Source organism: Onychostruthus taczanowskii, unplaced genomic scaffold (assembly GCF_017590055.1).
Source record: "Onychostruthus taczanowskii isolate IOZ18803 unplaced genomic scaffold, ASM1759005v1 scaffold120, whole genome shotgun sequence".
Taxonomy (NCBI): Eukaryota; Metazoa; Chordata; class Aves; order Passeriformes; family Passeridae; genus Onychostruthus; species Onychostruthus taczanowskii.
In genome coordinates this window covers 1,160,117-1,180,486 of record NW_024498352.1, presented here as the reverse complement: position 1 = coordinate 1,180,486, position 20,370 = coordinate 1,160,117, and the positions used below count along the sequence as shown (strand labels likewise).

Genomic DNA, 20,370 nt, shown 5'->3' with positions numbered 1-20,370 from the left:
AAAAGAGGTATGGGGAACCATCCTGCTCTGTACAATTGCCTGAGAGGAGGCTGGAGTGAGGTGGGTGTAGTTCTTTCTGCGCAATAACAACTGATGGAACAAGAGAAAATGGCTTCACATTGCACCAGAGGTGATTTAAGTGGCTGTTAGGGAAAATATCTTCACCAGAGAAACGGTTTGCCAGTCATTGGAAGAGGCTGCCCAGAAAAGTGGCAGTTGCCAGTTCCTGGTGGTCCTTAAAAGGTGTGCATACATAGTCTAATGGTGGATTTGGCAGTGTTAGATTTATGGTTGCACTTGATACTTTAGTGGTCTTTTCCAGCATAAGTGATTCTATTGCTCTACAAGGTAGCTTTTTTTCCCTCCTTCCCTTATAGACTATTTTGAAACTGCTTTCTTATACTAATTTTTTTTCTTCTTAAATGATAATGGTATAGTGCTGGTTTAGCTTTGTATTCAATTGGTTTTGTAATCTGTTATGTGATATAGATCATCTTGGGTGGTTGTAATTTTTTGTAATTAAAGTGTGCTTACTGTTGTCCATGCTTCATACATTTTCTATACTTTCATCTAGTTAAAAGTCTTATTTCCAGTGTTGACATTAGTGGAGTCTCTATATAATGCTACCACATATCTTATTTCAGTTACACAGAGATGCATGCAGTTATTTTATGGGTCATTAGATACATGCAGTTTAAGGGTGTATTATCTCCCTGTTCCTAATACAGTTGCTTTGTATGTAAATTAGTCTAATAACAAAATGCCTTTCCTTTACATTTGTTTATGTGTATATTACAACTCTTCAAATTTATCTTACAGAATCATTTTGGATTGATTTACTTTCTTTGTCTCCACTAGGCTACATTTTTCCCTGGCTGGTGTTATATTTGGATGGATAGGATCTAAAATGCTGCATATTTTTGGAATTAGAAGGAGTTCACAAGAATTATTGAGTCCAATTCCTGGTATAGGACATCCCCAGGAATCACTGTGTGCCCAGAAGTATTGTCCAAACGCTTCTTGCACTTGGTCAGGCTGGTGCTGTAACCTCTGTCCTGGGTAGTCTGTTGCAGTGCCCAACCACCCTCTGGGGCAAGAACTTTTACCTTATACCCAGCCTAAACCTCCCCTGACACAACTTCAGGCCATTCCCTTGGATCCTGTCACTGCACACCCCAGAAAAGAGATCAGGGTCTGCCCCTGCTCTTCCTCTCTGGGGTTCTTGAAGACCCAAGTGAGATCTCCCGTCAGTCTCCTCTTCTCCAAGATGAACAGACCAAGTCACCTAAGCTGCTCCTTGTGTGGCTTCCTCCCACTGGTTCTTCACCATCTTCATGGCCCTCCTTTAGACATTCTCTAATACCTTTGTATCTTAGATGGTGGTACCCAAAACTGCCCTCAGCACTTGACATGAGGCTGCTGCAGAGAAGAGTAGGACAATCTCCTCCCTTGCCGAGCTGGTGATGCTGGGCCTGATGCCCCCAGGACAGGGCTGACCTTCCTGGCTGCAAGGGCACTGCTTACACATGTTGAACTTGCCATTGACCAGGATCCCCTGTGCTGCTCTCCAGCATCCCAATTTAGTGTCATCAGGAAACCTACTTAGTGTACCTTTGAGTCCTATGTCTTAGTTTTTTATGAAGATCTGAAGAGCACAAGGACGAGGATGGAGCCCTGTGGAATTCCACTAGTTACAGGTCACCAGTGTGATTTCACTCCATTCACTGTGAGCCAGTTACTCACCCACCACATGATGTGTTTATGCATCTGTGTGCTGGGTGTTTTGTCCAGAAGGATCCTATGTCAGGCAGTATCAAGAGATTTGCTAAAATCCATAAATATTACATGAACTGGTTCCCTTGATCCAATAGTTGGGATACCTTGTCATAAAAGGAAATGAGGTTTGACGGGCAGGACTTCACTTTCATGAGGCTGTGGTGGCTGTGACCAGTGGCTGCGTTTCCTTCAGATTTTCCACTACACCAGAATAGTCATCTCTGTGATTTTATCAGTCACTGAATTGGACTGACAGGCCTGCCTTTCCAGGGTCATCCTTGCCCTCCTTGAAAACTGGGACAGCATTAGCCATGGTCCAGTCAGCTGGGACCTCTACAGATTCCCAGAATCATTCAAAAATGAGTGAGAGAGGCCTTGCTGTGACATCAGCTGACTAGTTGACTACCCTCAGATGAATCCCATCAGGCCTTATAAACTTACAGAGATTCAGCAGGAAGAGCAGATCCCATACAAGTTAAGGATTGACTGGGAGTTGATCATTCTCCAGCCCAGGTACTGGGACCTCCTTGGACATACTCTCTTCATTAGTCTTTGTTGCAGCGAAGTCTTAAAGATGAGCAAAGAAATCACTTAACAAATCTGCCTTGTCTCTGTCCCTGTCTGTGAGGTGACCATCCTCATGCTGTAATGGGCTAGTGTTATTCCTGCACTGCCTTTGCTACTGACATACTTAGTGAAGCTCATTTTATTGCCCCCCATGTTTCTGGCCTGCGTCAACCCTAAGTGAGCTTTGGACATATGAATTTTCTCCCTGCAGTGGCAGCAGCATCTCTGTATTCCTCCTATGTCACCTGGCTTTGCTTCCACTGGCCATACACCTTCTTTTCTTGCTTTAGCTCCAAAAGAAGATCCCTGATCATCCAAGCCAGCCTTCTGCCTTACTTGCTTGACTTCCAGTGTTTTTGGAATCACCTGTTCCTGTGCTCCTGGGACATGGTCCTTAAAATTGACCAGCGCTGACCCCAGCACCTTCCAAAGCATTTTCTGAGGGTCTCACTAACTAGTGCCCTGAGCAACCTGAAGTCTGCTCTCCTCGTGTCCAGAGCTGAAGTTTTTACTTTTTCTTCTGTCACCAGAGACTTTGAACTCTATCACTTCATGTTCACTGTGGCCAAGACTGTCACTGGTCTCCACCTGGATCGTGAGACCCTCTGTTATCAAGCAATAAATCAAGGAGGGCACCTTTCCTAGTTGGCCCCTTTAGTACCTGTACCATGAAGTTACCATCCAGGTGCTTTAGGAATCTAAGAAACTGTAGAAGATGGCTCGGAGAAGATATTATTTACAATATTTAAAATATTACTGGATTTGATCCTTGGTAGCTTACTATATATGACTGCTTGAGCAAGAGGAGTTGAGTGGATGATCTCTAGAGGGGCCTGCCAACCAGCCTTGGCTCATAGCAATTTTGTGAGGGCTTGAAGATTCTAATTAGATACAGTATTATTTCCTAGAAGCCAGACTCCTAGTGCTGAGGGACGTAGCTCTTATAAGATTCCAGTGCCAGGAATTCACAAACCTAGTAAGTGAGCCTCATCTAATGATTTCTATGAGATTTTGGACAAAATAGTCTGGACTGTTGCCTTGGTTAGAAGTTTAAAAATTACTTGAAAAGTATTGATTTTGTAGTAGCAGTAGTATACATATTTTTACCTTCTTTAACTCTTGCTGCTAGATTTGATGTTTATTGTCCCTTTATGCAAGAGGTGCTCAAGTGTAATATAACTAAAATGCATTTCTGATGAAGTAACAGTAAGTGACTTTATCTGAGTGTGGCAGAATTTAACCAGTTAATGAATGGATAATCCAATATGGAGAGAAATGTTCTTCCAGTTTTCCTGTTATCTTATAATTCCTGTTTATATAAACAATGTAAAAATTCTGCTTGTGTATGTTCCTTTAATACTTTTTTCTCTATCATATCTGTAGCTGGAATTGTATAATTTAGATCTATTTCTGTAGGCTCAGTTTGTAGAAATGGGAAAGTACATACATTACTGAAGAATGACTGCATCTCTGATGAATGTTTCTATCACTTTGTTCTGCAATCCTAGTAAATTATCCCTTCTTTTTAAATGAGCAGTTGTTGTAGACAAGAATATTTCTGTTGGTTTTGATTATTCCAGTACATTCTTTCTTACAGCTTTCTCTGAAGATTCTAGTCCATTGGTTCAAGTTTCTGCTGATTTATTAGATGAGCCTTTATCGAAAGATGCTGGCACTAGAGAACCTGTTTGCCAAAGTGCACCAAGCCAAACATCACCATTTTCTGTATTCTGTTATGGCCTAGAAGGCAACCAAATCTCACGGGACTTGATGAATCCTTATGAAAAATCTGAGGACCTTGCAGAATACTCGTCTGGAGGGCATAATGATTTGAATGGTAAAAATGGAATTGCTTTTGTAAACATTGACTCCTATCAGCCAGATAGCAGTGATGGAGAGGAAGAGGATGCTCTAGACAAATATTCTTGGATAAGAGAAGCAGCAGGTCTAATTCAGGGAAGACTAGATAACATACTTTCTCAGTGTGAAAAAGAGATGGAGTCTGTTAATGACTTGCAGTCCCGACTGTCTGCTTTCAACCACAGTGTTTATAGAGAAAGTTGTGAAGAAGCAGGACCAATGCCTTTGGCATGTCCAAACAATAGGACACTTAGATCTGCTGAAGATGAAGCTACATCAGAAATTAGCCTGAGTGATAACAGTTATGAAACACAGCAGATAAAACACATAGTGGATGTTGGAATTGGAACCCTTGTACCAGTTGCTGATGTATTAAACATCGGTGATGGAGACACTGACCAAGAAAATTCATCTGAGCTAGTAGTGAGACCTAAAATTAGAAAACAAAATACTGCTAAAGAACTGGAGAGAGAAAATCATCTCCCTAGTGACGATGAAGAGGAAAATGATTCCTGGAGAAGAATTGGAATTGCTGATGTCCAACAGTGCCATCCTGAGTGTCCCTTGAGAGATAGCAAAGATGAGATGAGTTCTGGTGTGTTCTTTCTCTCAAGAATGCACAGTCATCAAAAGAACATAGAAATAAGCTTAAGAAGAAATGCACTAGCTCGAGAGCAAAACAATGTTCTAAGTGGCAGTGCTTTTTGGAATGAGTTTGAAGACCACAACACACATTACTTAATGTCCCACAAAGATGAAGACAGGTAAAAATTTTCTGTCTCTTTTAGTATTGAATCTTTTGTGTAAATAGTGTGTGAAACTGAACAATATGTTAGCAAATGAGACATAAAAACTTAAGGCATTTCAGAATATGATCAGATAGCAAGATGTCAACTTTTCCTTTCAGTTATCCTTCACTCTTCTGGTAATGTAAAAAGCATTTCCTTATGTCTGCAGTCACATCATCATATCACTGAGGAATATTACTTGTTTATTTTTATTTCATTTTTACTGAGCAGATGGAGGGTAAAGACTGAAAACCTTGTTCGGCTTTGAAAGTTTCCTTCTATGCTTACTCTTCAGAATTTGTTTTTTTGCTTCCAAATCTCAGTATTCTGGATGGTAGCCTATTTATGTTGTTGTCTCCAGTCTTTTGAAAGAAATTGTTCTTCCTTGTAATATCTGAAGAATAACTTGATAGGGTTGCTTATAGTCCCATTTAATGGAAATTCTTCAGACTACTAGGTGTTTTCAAAGTGGCTATTAATTATGACAGTTTTAGATTTACAAATTGCTCTAACCTTGACAGGAGAAGCAGTGTTCAGGTTTCTCCTACTTTGAGCTCTTCAGCTGTCTTGGTTTAGGGCAAAGTTGGGAGGAAACTCCAAAACTGGTCCCTGTAGAAAGCAGATTCAAGTGGCCCTGCCCCCAACTGATTCTGGAAAATATTTCCTTGGAGAAAAGTGGAAAAAACCTGTTTATTTAACAAGAAAAGTATTCACAAGCATAAAAAAAAGAAAAAAATACTGAAATTCAGGGAGTCCTTCTTACGTGGTGTAACTTGGCTTGCTCAGTCTCTTACCTGTCCCTTCAGTGCTGGAATGCAACGTCCTGGGGTCTGATGGAACTCACACGGGAACTCAGACTCACAGGTGTGAATTCCTGGTGTTTTTCTGTCCAGAGCAGGTTTGAACAGGTACAAGAAAAAGAAAAAACACAGTCCAGGGAACTTGTCTGCCTCAGCTAGCTAAAACTAACTAAAAGCAAAGGAGAGCTCTGTCCGCTGTCTGTCCATGCTGCAGACAGCACAGTCCAGGAGCAGGAATGTGGAGCAGTGAGTGCAGTTTCTGAAAAGAAACTGCGCACTTCTTTCGCCTGCCTTCACTCTCAGAACCAGTCTTAAAGGTGCAAAACTTAATATCCAGCATAAACAGAACAGATGTTTGGGAATTCAAGCACCATATAGTCACCCTAAGACATCACCCAAAAGACAAAGTAATTTGGATAAACATTACGTTGATTAACTTCTATTCATAAAATGTTAGCTTAGAACTCTTCACTATTAATTGGAATTATATAACCGAGCTATTTGAGGCTAAAAACATTTCTAACCTTATGATAATTTGTGGAAGATGTGGTAATGTTTATGATGGCTTTTTTCCCTCTTTTTCTTGCAGTTTGCTTTCATCTTGTTGATTCCTTTCCTACTTTACAAGACATGTCTTCTGGATGTTGATGTGGCTTTCTTGTGCATGTGCTTGCCATTCATAAACGAACCTGCTTAGTAGATTGCATGTCCTGTATTTTTGTAGAGAGAAAAGCAGGAAAATTAATTAGCATAAAATCTTGTCCTTAAAATGTTGCAGACTTGCAACTATAAGAGAACAAAATGCATTTTAAAATAGTAGACTTGGGGGCTTTTCTTCTTCAAGGTGTTAAGTGTGGGGTCCTGCACTTGGGGGGCCGTAATGCCCAGTAAGAGCACAGGCTGAGGGCTCACCCAGCCTCTCTCACCCAGAGAGCAGCTCTTCTGGGTAGGACATTGGTGTGCTGGTGGGTGACAAGTTGACCATGAGCTGGGCATGTGTGCCCTGGGGGCCAGAAGAGACAGTGGTATCCTGGGATGCATCAGGAAGGGTGTGGTCAGCAGGTCAGGGAGGTGATCCTACTCCCCTTCTTGCCCTAGTGAGGCACATCTGGGGTACTGTGTTCATTTTTGGTTTCCACAGTTGAAGAAAGATAAGGAGCTACTGAAGAGGGTCCAGTGGAGGCCACAGAAATGATGAGGGGCCTGGAGCATCTCTCTTATACGGAGAGGTGGGATCTGGGTCTGTTGAGTCTGGAGAAGACTGAGAGGGAATCTCACTAATGCAAATAAATAGCTCCAAGGTGGGTGCCAGGAGGATGATGCCAGACTCCCTTCAGTGGTGCTCAGTGACAGGACAAGGAGCAATGGCCATAAACTAAAATACAAGAAGTTCTACCGCAGCAAGAAGAACTTTAGGGTGAGGGTGGCAGAGCATTGAAACAGGTAGCCCAGTTAGGTCATGGGGTCTCCCTCTCTGAAGACATTCAAAACCCATCTGGGACCATTCCTGTGTCCCAGGTTGGACTGCAGAAGGGTTAGATGGCACAGTGGCGAAAGGGTTGGACTGTGGATGATCTTCAAAGGTCCCTTCCAACCCTGACAATTCTGTGATTCTTAATACTTGCAAATATATAATATATAATATATAATATATATTAATATAATATTATATAATAATATAATACTTGTAAATGAATCCTTCACTTCCTTGTAAAGCTTGTTTTTCAAAGATTTTCATTAGTGCATAATCGTTTCCATTTTTTAAATGCTGCTGCTAGAAAATTAAAATGCCATGAAGGAAGTGTAATGTATTCCACAATTGTAGCATTGGCTTCCATGATGCACAGCAATGGGTTATTGTAGCATGACAAAAAGAAACATGGATTGATTATTTGAAATGTTCTTGACAATGACAGTAACTGAACTAGTAAACAGGAATCATGTGTTTTTAACTTAGAATCCCTGTAATTTATGTTCTAAAACCTAAAAATACTTACGTTTATGAAATAAATTGTCAATTATTAGTCTGTTCAAAGAAGTAATATGTTCATTCTTGAAAGGTGAAGTTTTATGTTTAAAGGTTTAAACCATATGTTCATGCAGATCTGCATAAAAAGTGGATTTGGCATATGTGTCAAACTACATCCTTCAGCTCAGTTTTAGCTTATTCCCAACCTTTTGATTGCTGCAGTGTGGGCCTCCACCTATTGCTGCAGTGTGGGCCTCCACCTCACATTTTTGCTTCAAGGAAGGGCACAGCTTTTGTGGTGTTAGCATGTGGAAGCTGTGAGGGAAGGAGAAAGTCTTGCATGTTTGTTAGAACCATGTATGTTTGAAGGGTGGTAGAAGGTCCCAGGGCAGGGTTGGAGGGAAGACGAACATAACCATTAGCTCCGTCCATTTGATTTCAGACTGTGTGCCAGGTGCAGGTTAGGAGGGGATTCCGCCAGGGGAGGGACTAGTGTCAGCAAATCCACATGCAGGTGCTAAGTTCATGTGCTATGCTTTTGGCAAGTGACAATTCTGTAACTCTCTAACCATTAAGTAATGTTCTGTATCCATGCAGAACTGAGCGGAGTTAAATCCCGAGTTCTGAAATTTAGTGTTCTTCAGTTGTTTAGTGTTAGTGACTTTAGGTATATCCTTTTCTGGTTTGAATTAGTGTTTGTGTATAAACCTTAAATAGAACAAATTTAACTAAAAGCAAATGAGTATTTTAAAGTATGTTGTCATTCTCAGATTGTAAAATAGAGACAGCTAAAACAAGGCATCTGAATATTTCAGCTATATACAATTTCAGCTATATACAATTTCATCTGAGATGAAATTGTAAAATATGTATTTAGAAACCTGATCAAACAACATAAAAACAAACAACATTCCAAACCAAACTCCCAACCCAAAAACAAAGAACCAAACAGAACAAAAGATTAAAAAAGTCAATATTCAGCTTTAGATGTTGTAATACAAGATGCATTAGACTACGTATCAGAAATCGTAATAGATATGATTTCCATATTAAAATAATCCACTAAAATAGCCCAAAATTAATGAATATTCTCATTTCCATCACTTTTCTCAGTCATCAAAATTGTGATAGAAAGATTTATTCCTGCCTCAAATTAAAATGCTTATATATAATTTGTGTGTTGAACTTATTTATTCATGTAAAACTTGCAGTATATACTATGCAGTTTTTCAAAAACACTTAAAATTCCTTATTTGAAAGTTCTATTGGCATGCATTTGTAATATTCAATAAGGGGAGGAAATCAGTGACTTTTTAGGTGGGGAGGTAACAATACACTTAAGCATACTGGGTTTAATAGATGAGACATCTATGCTGTGGGTGTTGTGGATTGCTTTATAAAGTGAGGTCTAGTAAGCATGTTGGCTGTTCACATGTATGTTTTCTCTAACTTTTTGAAGTGACATAGCTATTTGACTTTATTTAGAATTTTGGTAATGGTCCCTGTAGTGACTGAATCATCTAAGTGCCATTACCAATGATAGCAGTAGTTTATCCTTCCTAAGATTGTGCCAGCACTACTATTTTGTTTAAGCTGCCCAAAGCTTATTTATTGCCCTTTTCTATGTGGTGGCTGAGCAAACTGTCTTTTCAAAACTTCCTGCTGTTCATATTGTTCAGGGTAGTGAATCAAATAGTTTGCAGTAAGTCATCCATTATATCCTTCTATGTTAAAAAAGGTCATTCTATATGGCTTGTATGTTTGTTAATCAAGCAGTGCCACTGCTGCCATTTTTCTAATCTGGGAGAAAGATGTGTATAGTGAGTCTGGTTTCTGTTCCTGAGTTGTTTCCTGTACTCTACATATGTGGCAAGGGAAGAACAAAACATTTTTGTAAAGTAGTGTGGGTAGAATGTTTGAATTCTTTTTTACAGACTAATTTTCTTTTTTCTTTAAATAATTGTATGTGCACTTGATTTGTAATGCATCTATAGATAGCACAAAATTAATTTCTCTTTGAAAAAAGTTGCTTATATTGAGAGCACTGTTGATAGAAAAATAGGAAATTAATTTCTTTCCCCTAAAGCAGTGTTTGAATTCATACTCTGTTATTTGTTTAAATTGCAGCTCAGAGTGCAGTGATGGAGAATGGTCTACATCTGTGCCTTCCTATTTTACTGCTGTGGAAAAAGAGCAGTCCTCAAGTGATGAAAGCTGGGAGACTGTCTCGTGCAGGGAGGCGCATGACCCTAGTGTGCAGAGGAGCAGCAGTGGTGTAGAAGAGGAGAGCACAGACTTCTGTTTCCAAGAAGAGTATGCCTTTATTTTATTGGCCAATTTCCTATAGCTTTTAGCATCGCCAGTAGTAGGGTACTCACATAGCACTACATAGAATAACATCTAAAAGCAGTTACCATGCTAGCAACAATCATTTGCCTACATCACAATAGTCTGTAGTTGTATGTATTTCAAATCAGGGAAAATATTAATTTCATGTAGGCAGTTCTGTGTAATGAGAAATAGAGACAATGAGTGTGTATTGACATGTAGTATCAATATAGTTAATAGACTTAGTATATTGACTTTAAAAAACCAGTTAGGCAAGTTAATTGTTAAGATATACGTGTTGCATAAACATCCTTTGATACTGCTTAGGACTCCTTGAAAAGAACTTGTTTATCTCTCTACTTTATTACTTCTATTCAACTGCTGCCCCTTATTTTCTGCAGCCCTATCAGTGATTAAAGAAAACTTGAATTTCTTTCCTGCTCTAGTAACTTTAAACTTTATTTTTCCAGTCTTATTCCAGTCCAGTTTTATAAACTGTAGCTGCCTTTGCTATAAGGCAAAATTTGTACCTGTATACAGCTAAAAAGAATGTTCTTGGCTTTTTTCTAAGCATCTAATATTGACTCTAGTTTGGATCTTTATAAAGCAAAGGCTACACCTGAGTGTTCTTTCAGCTTCTTCCACTCTTAGGTGCACAGTACCTATTGCTAAGCAGCCCCATTTATTGTTAATGCTTTTTTAGTATTCTCCACATTTCTGGGTCTTAAAGAACTAGTGTGACTTTAAAAACCTTGTAACAGCTCATCTCTTTCAGAACAACAATAATGGAGTTGTGTGCTTTTTAACCTTTCTTTTTTTTATATATGAACATAAAAATGTGTGCATCTTTGACACAATTCGTGTTTATTTTCTCTTCTGTAAGGAAAGCAGGACTCACAGCCCCATGACTCTCTGCATCCAGGTGACTTCTGCTCCTCTAGAATATCCAGAAATGAGAAGAGTCTTTCTCTTGCAAGATAGCTTCTCTTGCAAGAGTAGTTCTTTGCATCGCATTCAGGCCAAGCTTTGCCATGGAGGCTGCTCAGGGTGTCAAGACAGTCTTTCTCCTTAATGCCTTTAGGAACCTGTAGATAAATAAGAAAATGTTTAGTACCAAATTTATTAACCCGGTCAGGGATGCCGTCTTTACTAGGGAAAATTAGAAATAAACTGCTTACTGTACTGCTAGCCTTGAGCATTAGACAAAACTTCACCACAGAATCATGGGTGTTACTAGATTCTGAGCTCTGGGAATTTCTTCAGTTTTTATGGCAATTTTCTAATCTGTGACTCTGTAGTCTGGGAAACATGCCTATTTAGTCTTTGTGTTATGTTTGGCTTTTGTTTTTTATATGTGTTTGTAAATTCTCTTAGCTTTTTAGTTTTAGCTTTTCACTTATTTGTATAAAGGGAGCAGATATTATTGGAGGAAGGTGAAATTCCTTGGTTACAGTACCGAGAAGAAGTAGAAAGTAGCAGTGACGAGGAAAATGATCCAATTTGTGATTTTGTACATCTTGGATTCTTCTTGTTGGATGGAAATAACAATCTTGAGGATGACTCCAGTGTGAGTGAAGACCTGGATGTGGAGTGGAGGTATGCATTTTATAGTTGTCTGGTTTCATTTCAGAGATTTTGTAGTTACTATTTTGTTTTCTGTGTAAGATGTCAAAAGTACTTATGGCTATCAGTATGCAGTTGCTTCAATGACTAATAATCTCAGTTTTAAAGTTTAAGGTATTTCAAGTGCTATATATCTTCTGAGGAGGGAATAGATTTGCTAAATCAGGCGATGATTTGAGAAAATTTTGGTGCCCTAAATATGCAAGGCATGGGTTTATTTTCTAATTTAATTTTCAAGTGAAAGTGTAACAGAAATAAGGCAATATAAATGCAATCAGCATTCAAGTCAGTCCTATTTTATAATTGGTCTTTTCCTCCTTTGAAACTGATGTAAGTTAGTCATTATAAATCTATATTTCTCTTTAAAATGCCATGCACTTACCCAATATTATAATAATTCTGAATGCTTCACTCCATTTTCTGTCATTAGATTATTGAAGGATATTGCAATCAATTTATTGTAAAAATTATTCAGATACCAGGAATAAAGTGATTGGAGCCACATACAAAATAGTATAATGTATTATAGTATAAAGTGTTTGTTTTAGAATGTGATAGACAAAGGCTTTCCAGTGAGAGACATAACACTTGCTCTCTTCTGCTTATTAAAATACAGACTTGAGTGCAGACATACCAACACTCTTGTTTTCTCCTTGTGAGGTTATATTGTAGAAAAGGGTAACCTTTTATGGTATGGGACTAATGCATGAGAGTCCAAACTAGAAGTAAGGCCTGTGTTCTTACTCTGTCAGGCAGTAAGCTAGCAATGGAATTGTATGTTAGGGACAGAAGCTGTCTTTTAAGTGTTGGAGTTTAGCCTTGGTAAGCTTCCTAGTTACTAAAAATAGGAGCAAAGATGTTGATGGTCTGTTAAGTTTGGTCTGCTGAGCATATGCAGACCTGTACATCATTTCACTTGTGCCTGTTTTAAGATTTAATTTCTGAATTCCTAAAACAGAACTCAAAGAACCTGCCAAGCCATGAACTGTGACACATGATGTAATCAAAATCTGATTGTTAGTTGTAAAACAACCTTAATAGCATACATATGAAACATGCTAGCTGAACTTCTACGCTTTCACAGTAAGAACTCCCAGCAGGATGTTCTGAAGTATATACTGTGGGAGTGTGATACCATTGTGCTGGGAACAGAACTGCAGAACTGCCTCTGAGAGGCTGGGGCTGCCCCATGTGGAGCACAGCTTGTTCCAGCTGACTCCAGTGGAGCCACCATAGAGTGGGGCCTCTGGGAAGGTGCTAAGGATAAAAAATGCTGAACAGCAAGCAGTGTGTGAGAGAGAGATGAGGATGATGTGAGAGAAGCAACCCTGCAGACACCAAGGTCAGAAAAGAAGGGGGTGTAAGTGCTCTAGGTGCTGGAGAAGACCATGGTGGAACAGGTAGGAATTTGATGATGGACCTGTGTCTGGGGCAAACCTGTGCTGGAGTAGTTAATGAAGGACTGCAGCCTGTGGGAAAAACCCATGTGGGAGCAGGGAGACAGCATGAGGAAGTAATTTCACAGAGGAACTACCCATGGACAGACCATAACCCCTTTTCTGTTCCCTCTGCCCTTCTTGGGATAGGGAAGATTAGAGGCCTCAAGGATGAAGGAGTGAAGTTGAGCCTGGAAATAAAGAGAGGGCTAAGGGAAAGATGTTTTAGTTTTTATCTTTGTTTCTTACCATTCAAATCCATTTTTATTGGCAGTAAATTAATAGAATCATAGAGCAGCCTAAATTGAAAAGGAACCTCAAAAGATCATCTGGTTCAACCTTTCAATTAAATTAAGGCTTTTCCTGATTTAAGTCTGTTTTACCTTTGGTGGTGATTGATGACTCATGGCCCTTTTTCTTGACCCATGAGCTTTTTATGTTATTTACATGTCCAGTTGAGGCAAGGGAGGGAGAGGTCAGCTGTCTGGGTATTGGGCTGTTATTAACAGGTGATGTGCAGTAATTCGACATATCCAGACTTTGTGTTGTAACTATTTATTTTGAAAATAAGATCACGTTTCCTGACCCATGTTTTTCAGACTACTTGATGAGTTTGGTGATGGCCTAGGACTTGCTCAAGCCATTCCTTACATGGAACCTCAATTTCTCACATATATGGCATTAGAGGGACACTTAGAAGCTGTGGAGGTATTAAAATATTTTTGATTGTCTTATATTTGTGATGTTGTGACATAAATATTTATAGTTGAATCCTTTTTCAACTTAATCTGAAAATCAGGAGAGTAAGAGGAAAAATACTTTCCTGTGTTAGCTTGAACTTTTGGGTCGGCAAACATGAAAATACATCTTGAAAGTTCTTTTAAAGGACATACTCCAAGTCATTTATCAGTACCTGCTCCTTTTAGTATATGCATTTATTTCCTCATAAGGCAAAGAAAGTTAATGGTTTCTGCCAGTGTAAACATATTCCATTTAATTCTAAAGAATTGTGCCAAATTCTCTACATAACAAAGGAAAGCTTATGCTTGAATCTATGTGGCTTGTCCCAGCTGTTTTTTTTTATTGCAAGAGTACATTTGGATTTCTCAAATTTTTATTTATCAGTAGAAGACTCTTCTATATACTCAATATATTTTAAATTTTAAGAAAAAGTTTAAAAAAAAAATTGAAAAACAAACAAAAAACTCCAACAGGAAAAAAAACCTACCTTAAAAAAAAAAAAAAAAAAGTCTTTTATCTTTAACTTGTTCTATCCCATTTCACCGGTCTAATTTTGAATATAGACCAAAGCATTTATTATCAAGAACCAGCATGGTTATGGTCTTTGTCTTTTGTTTATTACTTCAGGTTGGTCAGTGTCAGAGTGAATATAGAGCTAGCTGAGATCCAGTTTGATGCAGTCTGACAATTCTGGCACTGCCAGAAATCTCCCCTGCAGGGTATTTGTCAAAATAAGAGCTAAATTATGTGTAGACACATAATATGGTGTTACAACAGTTGAACTGAATGTTTTGTAGGTTATGTAAGTTTAGGGCAGCGAGGGGCAGTTTGACTGCTAGCACCCACTTAAAGGGGTGAACTGGGCAGGCTGTATGTTATAGTGTGCCTGCAGACAAAATACCAAGGGCATTTTGAAATGCTCTCTAAAGCTGGCAGACAGTTTAACATAGATAATGGGGGTTTTTTCATAAATATGAGCAAAGTCAATGGTTTTCTGAAAAAGATTCCCAGGTCTTTTCCAAGGCAGTGGAAGGGGCCGATCCCGTAAGTAGTCAGTCATGCAGTTTCCAGGTTTTGTACGTCCCCCAAGGTATATGGGAGGTCATAATTTGTGATCAAGTATCACAGGGCTTTCTCTGGCTTTGTAGGATCTTGTTAGCATTACTTATTTAGAGACACTTCATTAATGTGGAGAAGGTCTGTTGATGTTCTTATTGTAAAAGTAGTGTTTTGAAGCCGTATGGAGAAAATCCTTGTCTCTTTTGTAGTGGCTGGTTCTCACTACATCAAAAAAACCAGAACTGCAAAAACAGTTGACCTCCTGCTTTGCACCAAAGCAAGAGGATCTGTGTAGAGAGGGGAAACTACTCCCATCTTTTTTTTTTTATGTGCACATTAACACTTGAGAAGGAGACTGAGTTAATTATGACTCTTAAGCTTTTCTTTCTCATTCCTGTATAACAACATTTGCCTAAGTACTCTGTCAGAAGAAATGTGTGCAGTCCTATCAGAGTGACCTGTAAAAGTAATCCTAGGTGATTATGTACGTGGCTGGCTGAGGAGGTGCTGTAATTATGTTTGTCACCAGGAGCAGCAGAGTGTCACTGAACGCCATTAGCAATCAGGCAGATAACTACAGAGGTACCTGTGGTACAGGGCACTGTGAATGTGGAAAAGCCAATTCTCTTACGTAGCATTTGTGCTTGAAAGTAGCACACAAGCATATGAAACTTTATGGTGGGCATAGAAGTCTTGGCATATTTGAAATTAGTCAGCAGAGAGTGGTAACTGAGTAGTAAATGGAAGAGTTGTATGGACTCTCACCACATAGACAATACAGGTTTTGAGTAAGAATTCCAAATACTCCCTTCAAACCTCAAGCAGAATATAGAGCACATATTTTTACAGAGGTGGTTACTAAAATTGTTCAGAAAATATGAGCAAAATAATTTCCTTTTGCTTTGAAATGTTTGAAAGGAATGTGACACAATAAAGCATCCAAAATTCAAGTGTATCTTAGTTGGAGGGGAGAGAGTGGGAGAGATCTATTCCAAATAATTGTGACATTTGGATGGGAGAAGTAAAGCAAGTATTAGATATTTGTTTTGAAAAGCTACATTTTATAGCTTTTATAGCTCTCTGGGCTCCTAAAACTTTATAGAATATATGTGTGTTTTTAAAAATTTTTCTCTTCCATCTGCTATAAAGAAACTACATAGCTGGGAATGTCTGGTTTACGTCATCAGCAGTACAGAACAGGCTGGTTGCTTCTGCTGCATCAGTGACTTCATAAGTATTTCATGTGCCAGTTTACAGGTATGAGGAGCTCAGACCTTCATAGCCTGTAGCACTCTTGCTTTTAACAGAAAAATGTCCAGCATTTTGGTTTTGGTACATGGAGAACTAAGCAGTCACACAAACAATAAGAGGAAGTACATTTATTTTTAAGATACATCTTATAAATGTTACAAAACAGACACTACTTTGCTTTGGATTTGAAAATGTGGCTTTCTGCCTCAGAGTAACTGCATGGCTTTGTGCCTATAATGTTTCTTTTGTGTAGGTTTTGGAAGCAAGCAGCAATACAATGCTTTCTTTTGAGAATACTCATGCTGGATATAAACAGAGAAGTTTGACACATAAATAATACTGCCACCTTCTGTATCCCTGGGATCTTATCTAGTTTTTCCAGGTGTAGTAGCTACTCTGATTAAGCATAGTATTTTTACCTACTGTTTATTTTCATTGAAATTGGACCAAAACCCAAATACAAATACTAAAGTCATCCTAATGTTAGTAAGGTCATACTGTCTGCTGTATCAGAATTTGATAGGTATTAGCTGTAAAATTGGAGCATTGTACTTGTTTTGTAGGGGAACTTGCACACTGCAGTAGGAATAACCCCAGGTTTTCCCTTAAACTGACAGATTTCTTGTGTCAATAGGAGCTGTAAAGACTTCTTAGCTCATGCTGAACTCTCTCTGCCACAAAGGTTTGACTGTAGATATAAAACTGCTAGTTTGGATCTGTGGTAGTGTGGTAGCTTGAGCTACCTTGTCACTGTGATCCAAGTCCAAGCATGTTTTCAGGTTGCAGCTGTAGTAACTTCAGGGAAAGTTTAAGAGGAGGTTTGTTGAAGAGGTTTCTGTATAGTTGAGTGTTTCTCTAGTATATAGAGCTTTTTAGTTAAGTGTATTCCAAACATTACAAAAATATCACGTTATCTTACACCTCTTACAAAGAGAGTTTTGTGGCCAATAGCGTAAATAATTTTCAAGCTGATTAGAAGGGTAAGTAGTTATACTTAAAGGATGTGATTCATTCATTCAGCGTGTGAACCCAATGTTTCTGTGTTCTTGGTTCTTCAGTTTGTGTGCTCTTCAAACAGGTAGTACATTTCTCATCAAATACAACCAAATATTCTGAGTTCTTTGATTTTAATATTTTTTTTTCTACTGGATATCCACTGAGTGTCTTACACAGTTGAATGTATGATGTACACAGCAATTACACACAGCAAATATGGTGTAGACTTATAGTCTTAAAAATTTGGTATGGTAAAAAAATTGAGTTTAAAAAAAGTTACTTCACAGCATTTTGTCTGTCTTAAGATTAGAAATGTTTGCATGGATCTTGAAGTTTACACTCAGTGTAGTCAAGGTACTTAATATTTTTTGTTTGTGTCTGAGTAATTTAATAATTGAGGCCAGGAAACACATTAATGAGGCATTTCTTTTCAGAAGCACAATGAAAGGACTGTTTTAGATTGGCAAGCTTTATTACATTTTCAACTTGCTGCTTTTTCTGTAACTTTATAAAATTAACAAATGTTCACTGTAGATTAAGTTGTGACTGTCCTCGCATTTTAAGAATGCTTTAAAAGCAGGGCATTGCTGTTTTGACCTTCAGTTTCACCTCATTCATTTCAAAAACAAAAATGATGAAATGGTTAGTTTGACAGACGTATTTTCCATTTTAAAAAGTAATGCTGCTAGAATTGGATTCCTTTCCTTGCTTGTTTGTTTGTTTTGTATGAAATGTTACATTTATGAATAATAGAACTTGATCTCTGCTTTCTCCTTTCAGACTGCTCTGGCACAGTTGGAGTCTCTTACATTTGATGTTGAACAGACTCATCCACCAGCTACAAAAGAAACCATAGATTGTCTGCCACAAATTATTGTCACAAGTGACTACAAGGGTATGGAAAAATAATCAAAAACTAATTTCCACAAAGTTTGTAAGAACAAGTTCAACTTTCTCTAATACCATAGATGCAATATTTAAGTATACTTACTGCATAATGTTGTCTTAAGATCTTTTGACTCTGAGTATAATTTTATCCATTTGGAAAAGTGATCTTTAACAGAGTTACTGTAACGTACTTTGTAACCATTAGCGATACTGTTGATAATACATGTATTTTAATATGAGCTCATCTTATATGTAAAATAAGGTATTAATGCTTTTTCTTCATCATGGGTTTAGGTCAAGAGCAGTGTTGTACTATCTGTTGCAGTGAATATGTGGAAGGTGAAATCATAACAGAGCTACCCTGTCATCATTTGTTTCACAAACCTTGTGTAACTCTTTGGTTACAGAGAGTAAGTACTACAGGATTGGTGGAGGGTTTGGGGGCAGGGGTGTTGTGTACATTGTGTATTCTTCTGGGAAGAACAGCTTTTAACTGTTTGAAAATACGAGATGAAATACCAAGAATTTATGAAATATTATTTGAATTTATGCATTATGGAACCAAATTCTAGTGCAAGTGAGGAAAAACATTTATATTTGTACTAACCTGAAGGGCAGTTTATTTAACAGAGGGAATATTTCTGTAAGGGAAAACATGTTTTCCTTTACTAAGAATGAAAGACATGGATGAGTTATAACTTGTTTCTGTACAAGAAAGCTTTCTTTACTATATTCCTGTCTTGAAGTAAAGACAATGGAATAATTTTCTCTGTGAAGAGCAAAGAGTTTGATCTGTCTTATCACAATGTCAGGCCCATTTATTGTGACAGCTAAGGCTGGCAGAGGAAATACTGAAACGCTTGTAGATTAACTTTTTTTAAAATTACCTTTACTAATTCTGTACTATTTAATTTTCATGATCTGTAATCAGATCATGATTCAGTCAGATTCATTAATCAGTTCATGATCAATTTGCTTTCAAATGTCTTTAAAAGGCTTGCATCATGTTGAAGCTAGACTAAAACAACCATAATTAATGAACTGGTATGTTTTTTTTAGTTGCAATTCCATTCTCCTTTATGTGCAGTGCAAGCCTGGACTTGGTAGTTTTCAGTGTGCTTACAGTGTAACACAATTTCCTCAAAAGTATAAGAGAAAGATTCATTGATTTTACCATGGGGGTCATATCAGAATGCCTCTAGCATGGAAGGCTGACAGATTTAGTTGGTGGGTTTCTATTTTCTTTTTCTGTGATAATGTTGATTACCATATTCATTTTTCTTGTTTTACACATCCTCCCTTTTTTCTTCCTGTTGTCATAGTAAACTGTTATTGCTGAAAACTAGGACAAAATACTTCGTCTTAGATTCAGGCTGTACCTAACTTATTTTTAATCCTTGCCTTAGAAAAAAAAGTCCCACCTGTAAAATCAATGCTGTGAAGAAGAGCTTGGAGAGAACCTAATGCATTTGCTATGTAGCTTAGGTGTGAAAACAAAACAAGTCTTTCTTCTGAGTTTGTCAGCCTTAGGTAGCTGTTAGCTCTAGGTAGCTATGCTGTCAAATTTGAGTTTGAGGTGGTGCTGTTGTGGAGACCCTAAATACTTTATAAACAACAACTTTTAGCTTTTCAGTAAATTGAATGCAAACTGTGCAAATAACCTGGGTTTTTTTTTTTCCTCTTTTTATAGTCGGGAACATGCCCTGTTTGTCGTCATGTGCTTGCACCTGTACTTCCTGAAGCAGCTGATGACACTGTTTTTTTTATTTGATTGATGATTCAGCATCTTCTGTTAACATTGCTACAGGACCCTCAGGGTCGGAAATAAAATCTGCCACCAAAATAAAAATGTAAATTTTGCCTGATTTAATTATCATATGAAAACAAATCAGTATAAAGTATTGATATATAGTCATGGATTAGCTTGGGTTGGAAGGGATTCTATAGATGATCTGGCTCCAACTCCCCTTGCTGTGGGCAGAGACACCTTCCTCTAGACCAGGTGGCTCAAGTCCCATCCAACCTGACCTTGAACACTTCCAGGGCTGGACCATCCACAGCTTCTCTGGGCAACCTGTGCCAGGACCTCATCACCCTCACAGTAAAGAACTACCTTCTAATATGTAATCCAAACCTACTTTCTTTTTGTTTGAAACCATTCTCCCTTGTCCTGTCATAAGCCATTGTGAATAGTCCCTCTCCATCCTTCTTGTGACCTCAAATCCCTCAGGAGTGTCAACTGCAGCACTCAGCTTGGTGTCATCTGCAGATTTGTAAAGGGAGCACTT

The 20,370-nt window shown here is 38.3% G+C and overlaps 1 protein-coding gene across 4 annotated transcripts in view; it reads left to right on the top strand.

Annotated features, from left to right (window-relative positions):
* Positions 1-20,045, top strand: part of PJA2 (praja ring finger ubiquitin ligase 2) — a 32,726-nt gene extending 12,681 nt beyond the window's left edge. For 2 of the 4 annotated variants that reach the window (XM_041395893.1, XM_041395892.1), the window contains exons 3-9: positions 3,941-4,967; positions 9,888-10,073; positions 11,499-11,684; positions 13,747-13,855; positions 17,975-18,089; positions 18,377-18,492; positions 19,773-20,044. In XM_041395893.1, coding sequence (XP_041251827.1) covers positions 3,941-4,967; positions 9,888-10,073; positions 11,499-11,684; positions 13,747-13,855; positions 17,975-18,089; positions 18,377-18,492; positions 19,773-19,853 — 1,820 coding nt within the window. In that variant the 3' untranslated portion in view covers positions 19,854-20,044. Of the gene's footprint in view, positions 1-3,940; positions 4,968-9,887; positions 10,074-11,498; positions 11,685-13,746; positions 13,856-17,974; positions 18,090-18,376; positions 18,493-19,772 lie in introns of those variants that run through there. The other 2 variants (XM_041395891.1, XM_041395894.1) reach the window with 2 other exon arrangements.
* The last annotated feature ends 325 nt before the right edge of the window (positions 20,046-20,370 follow it).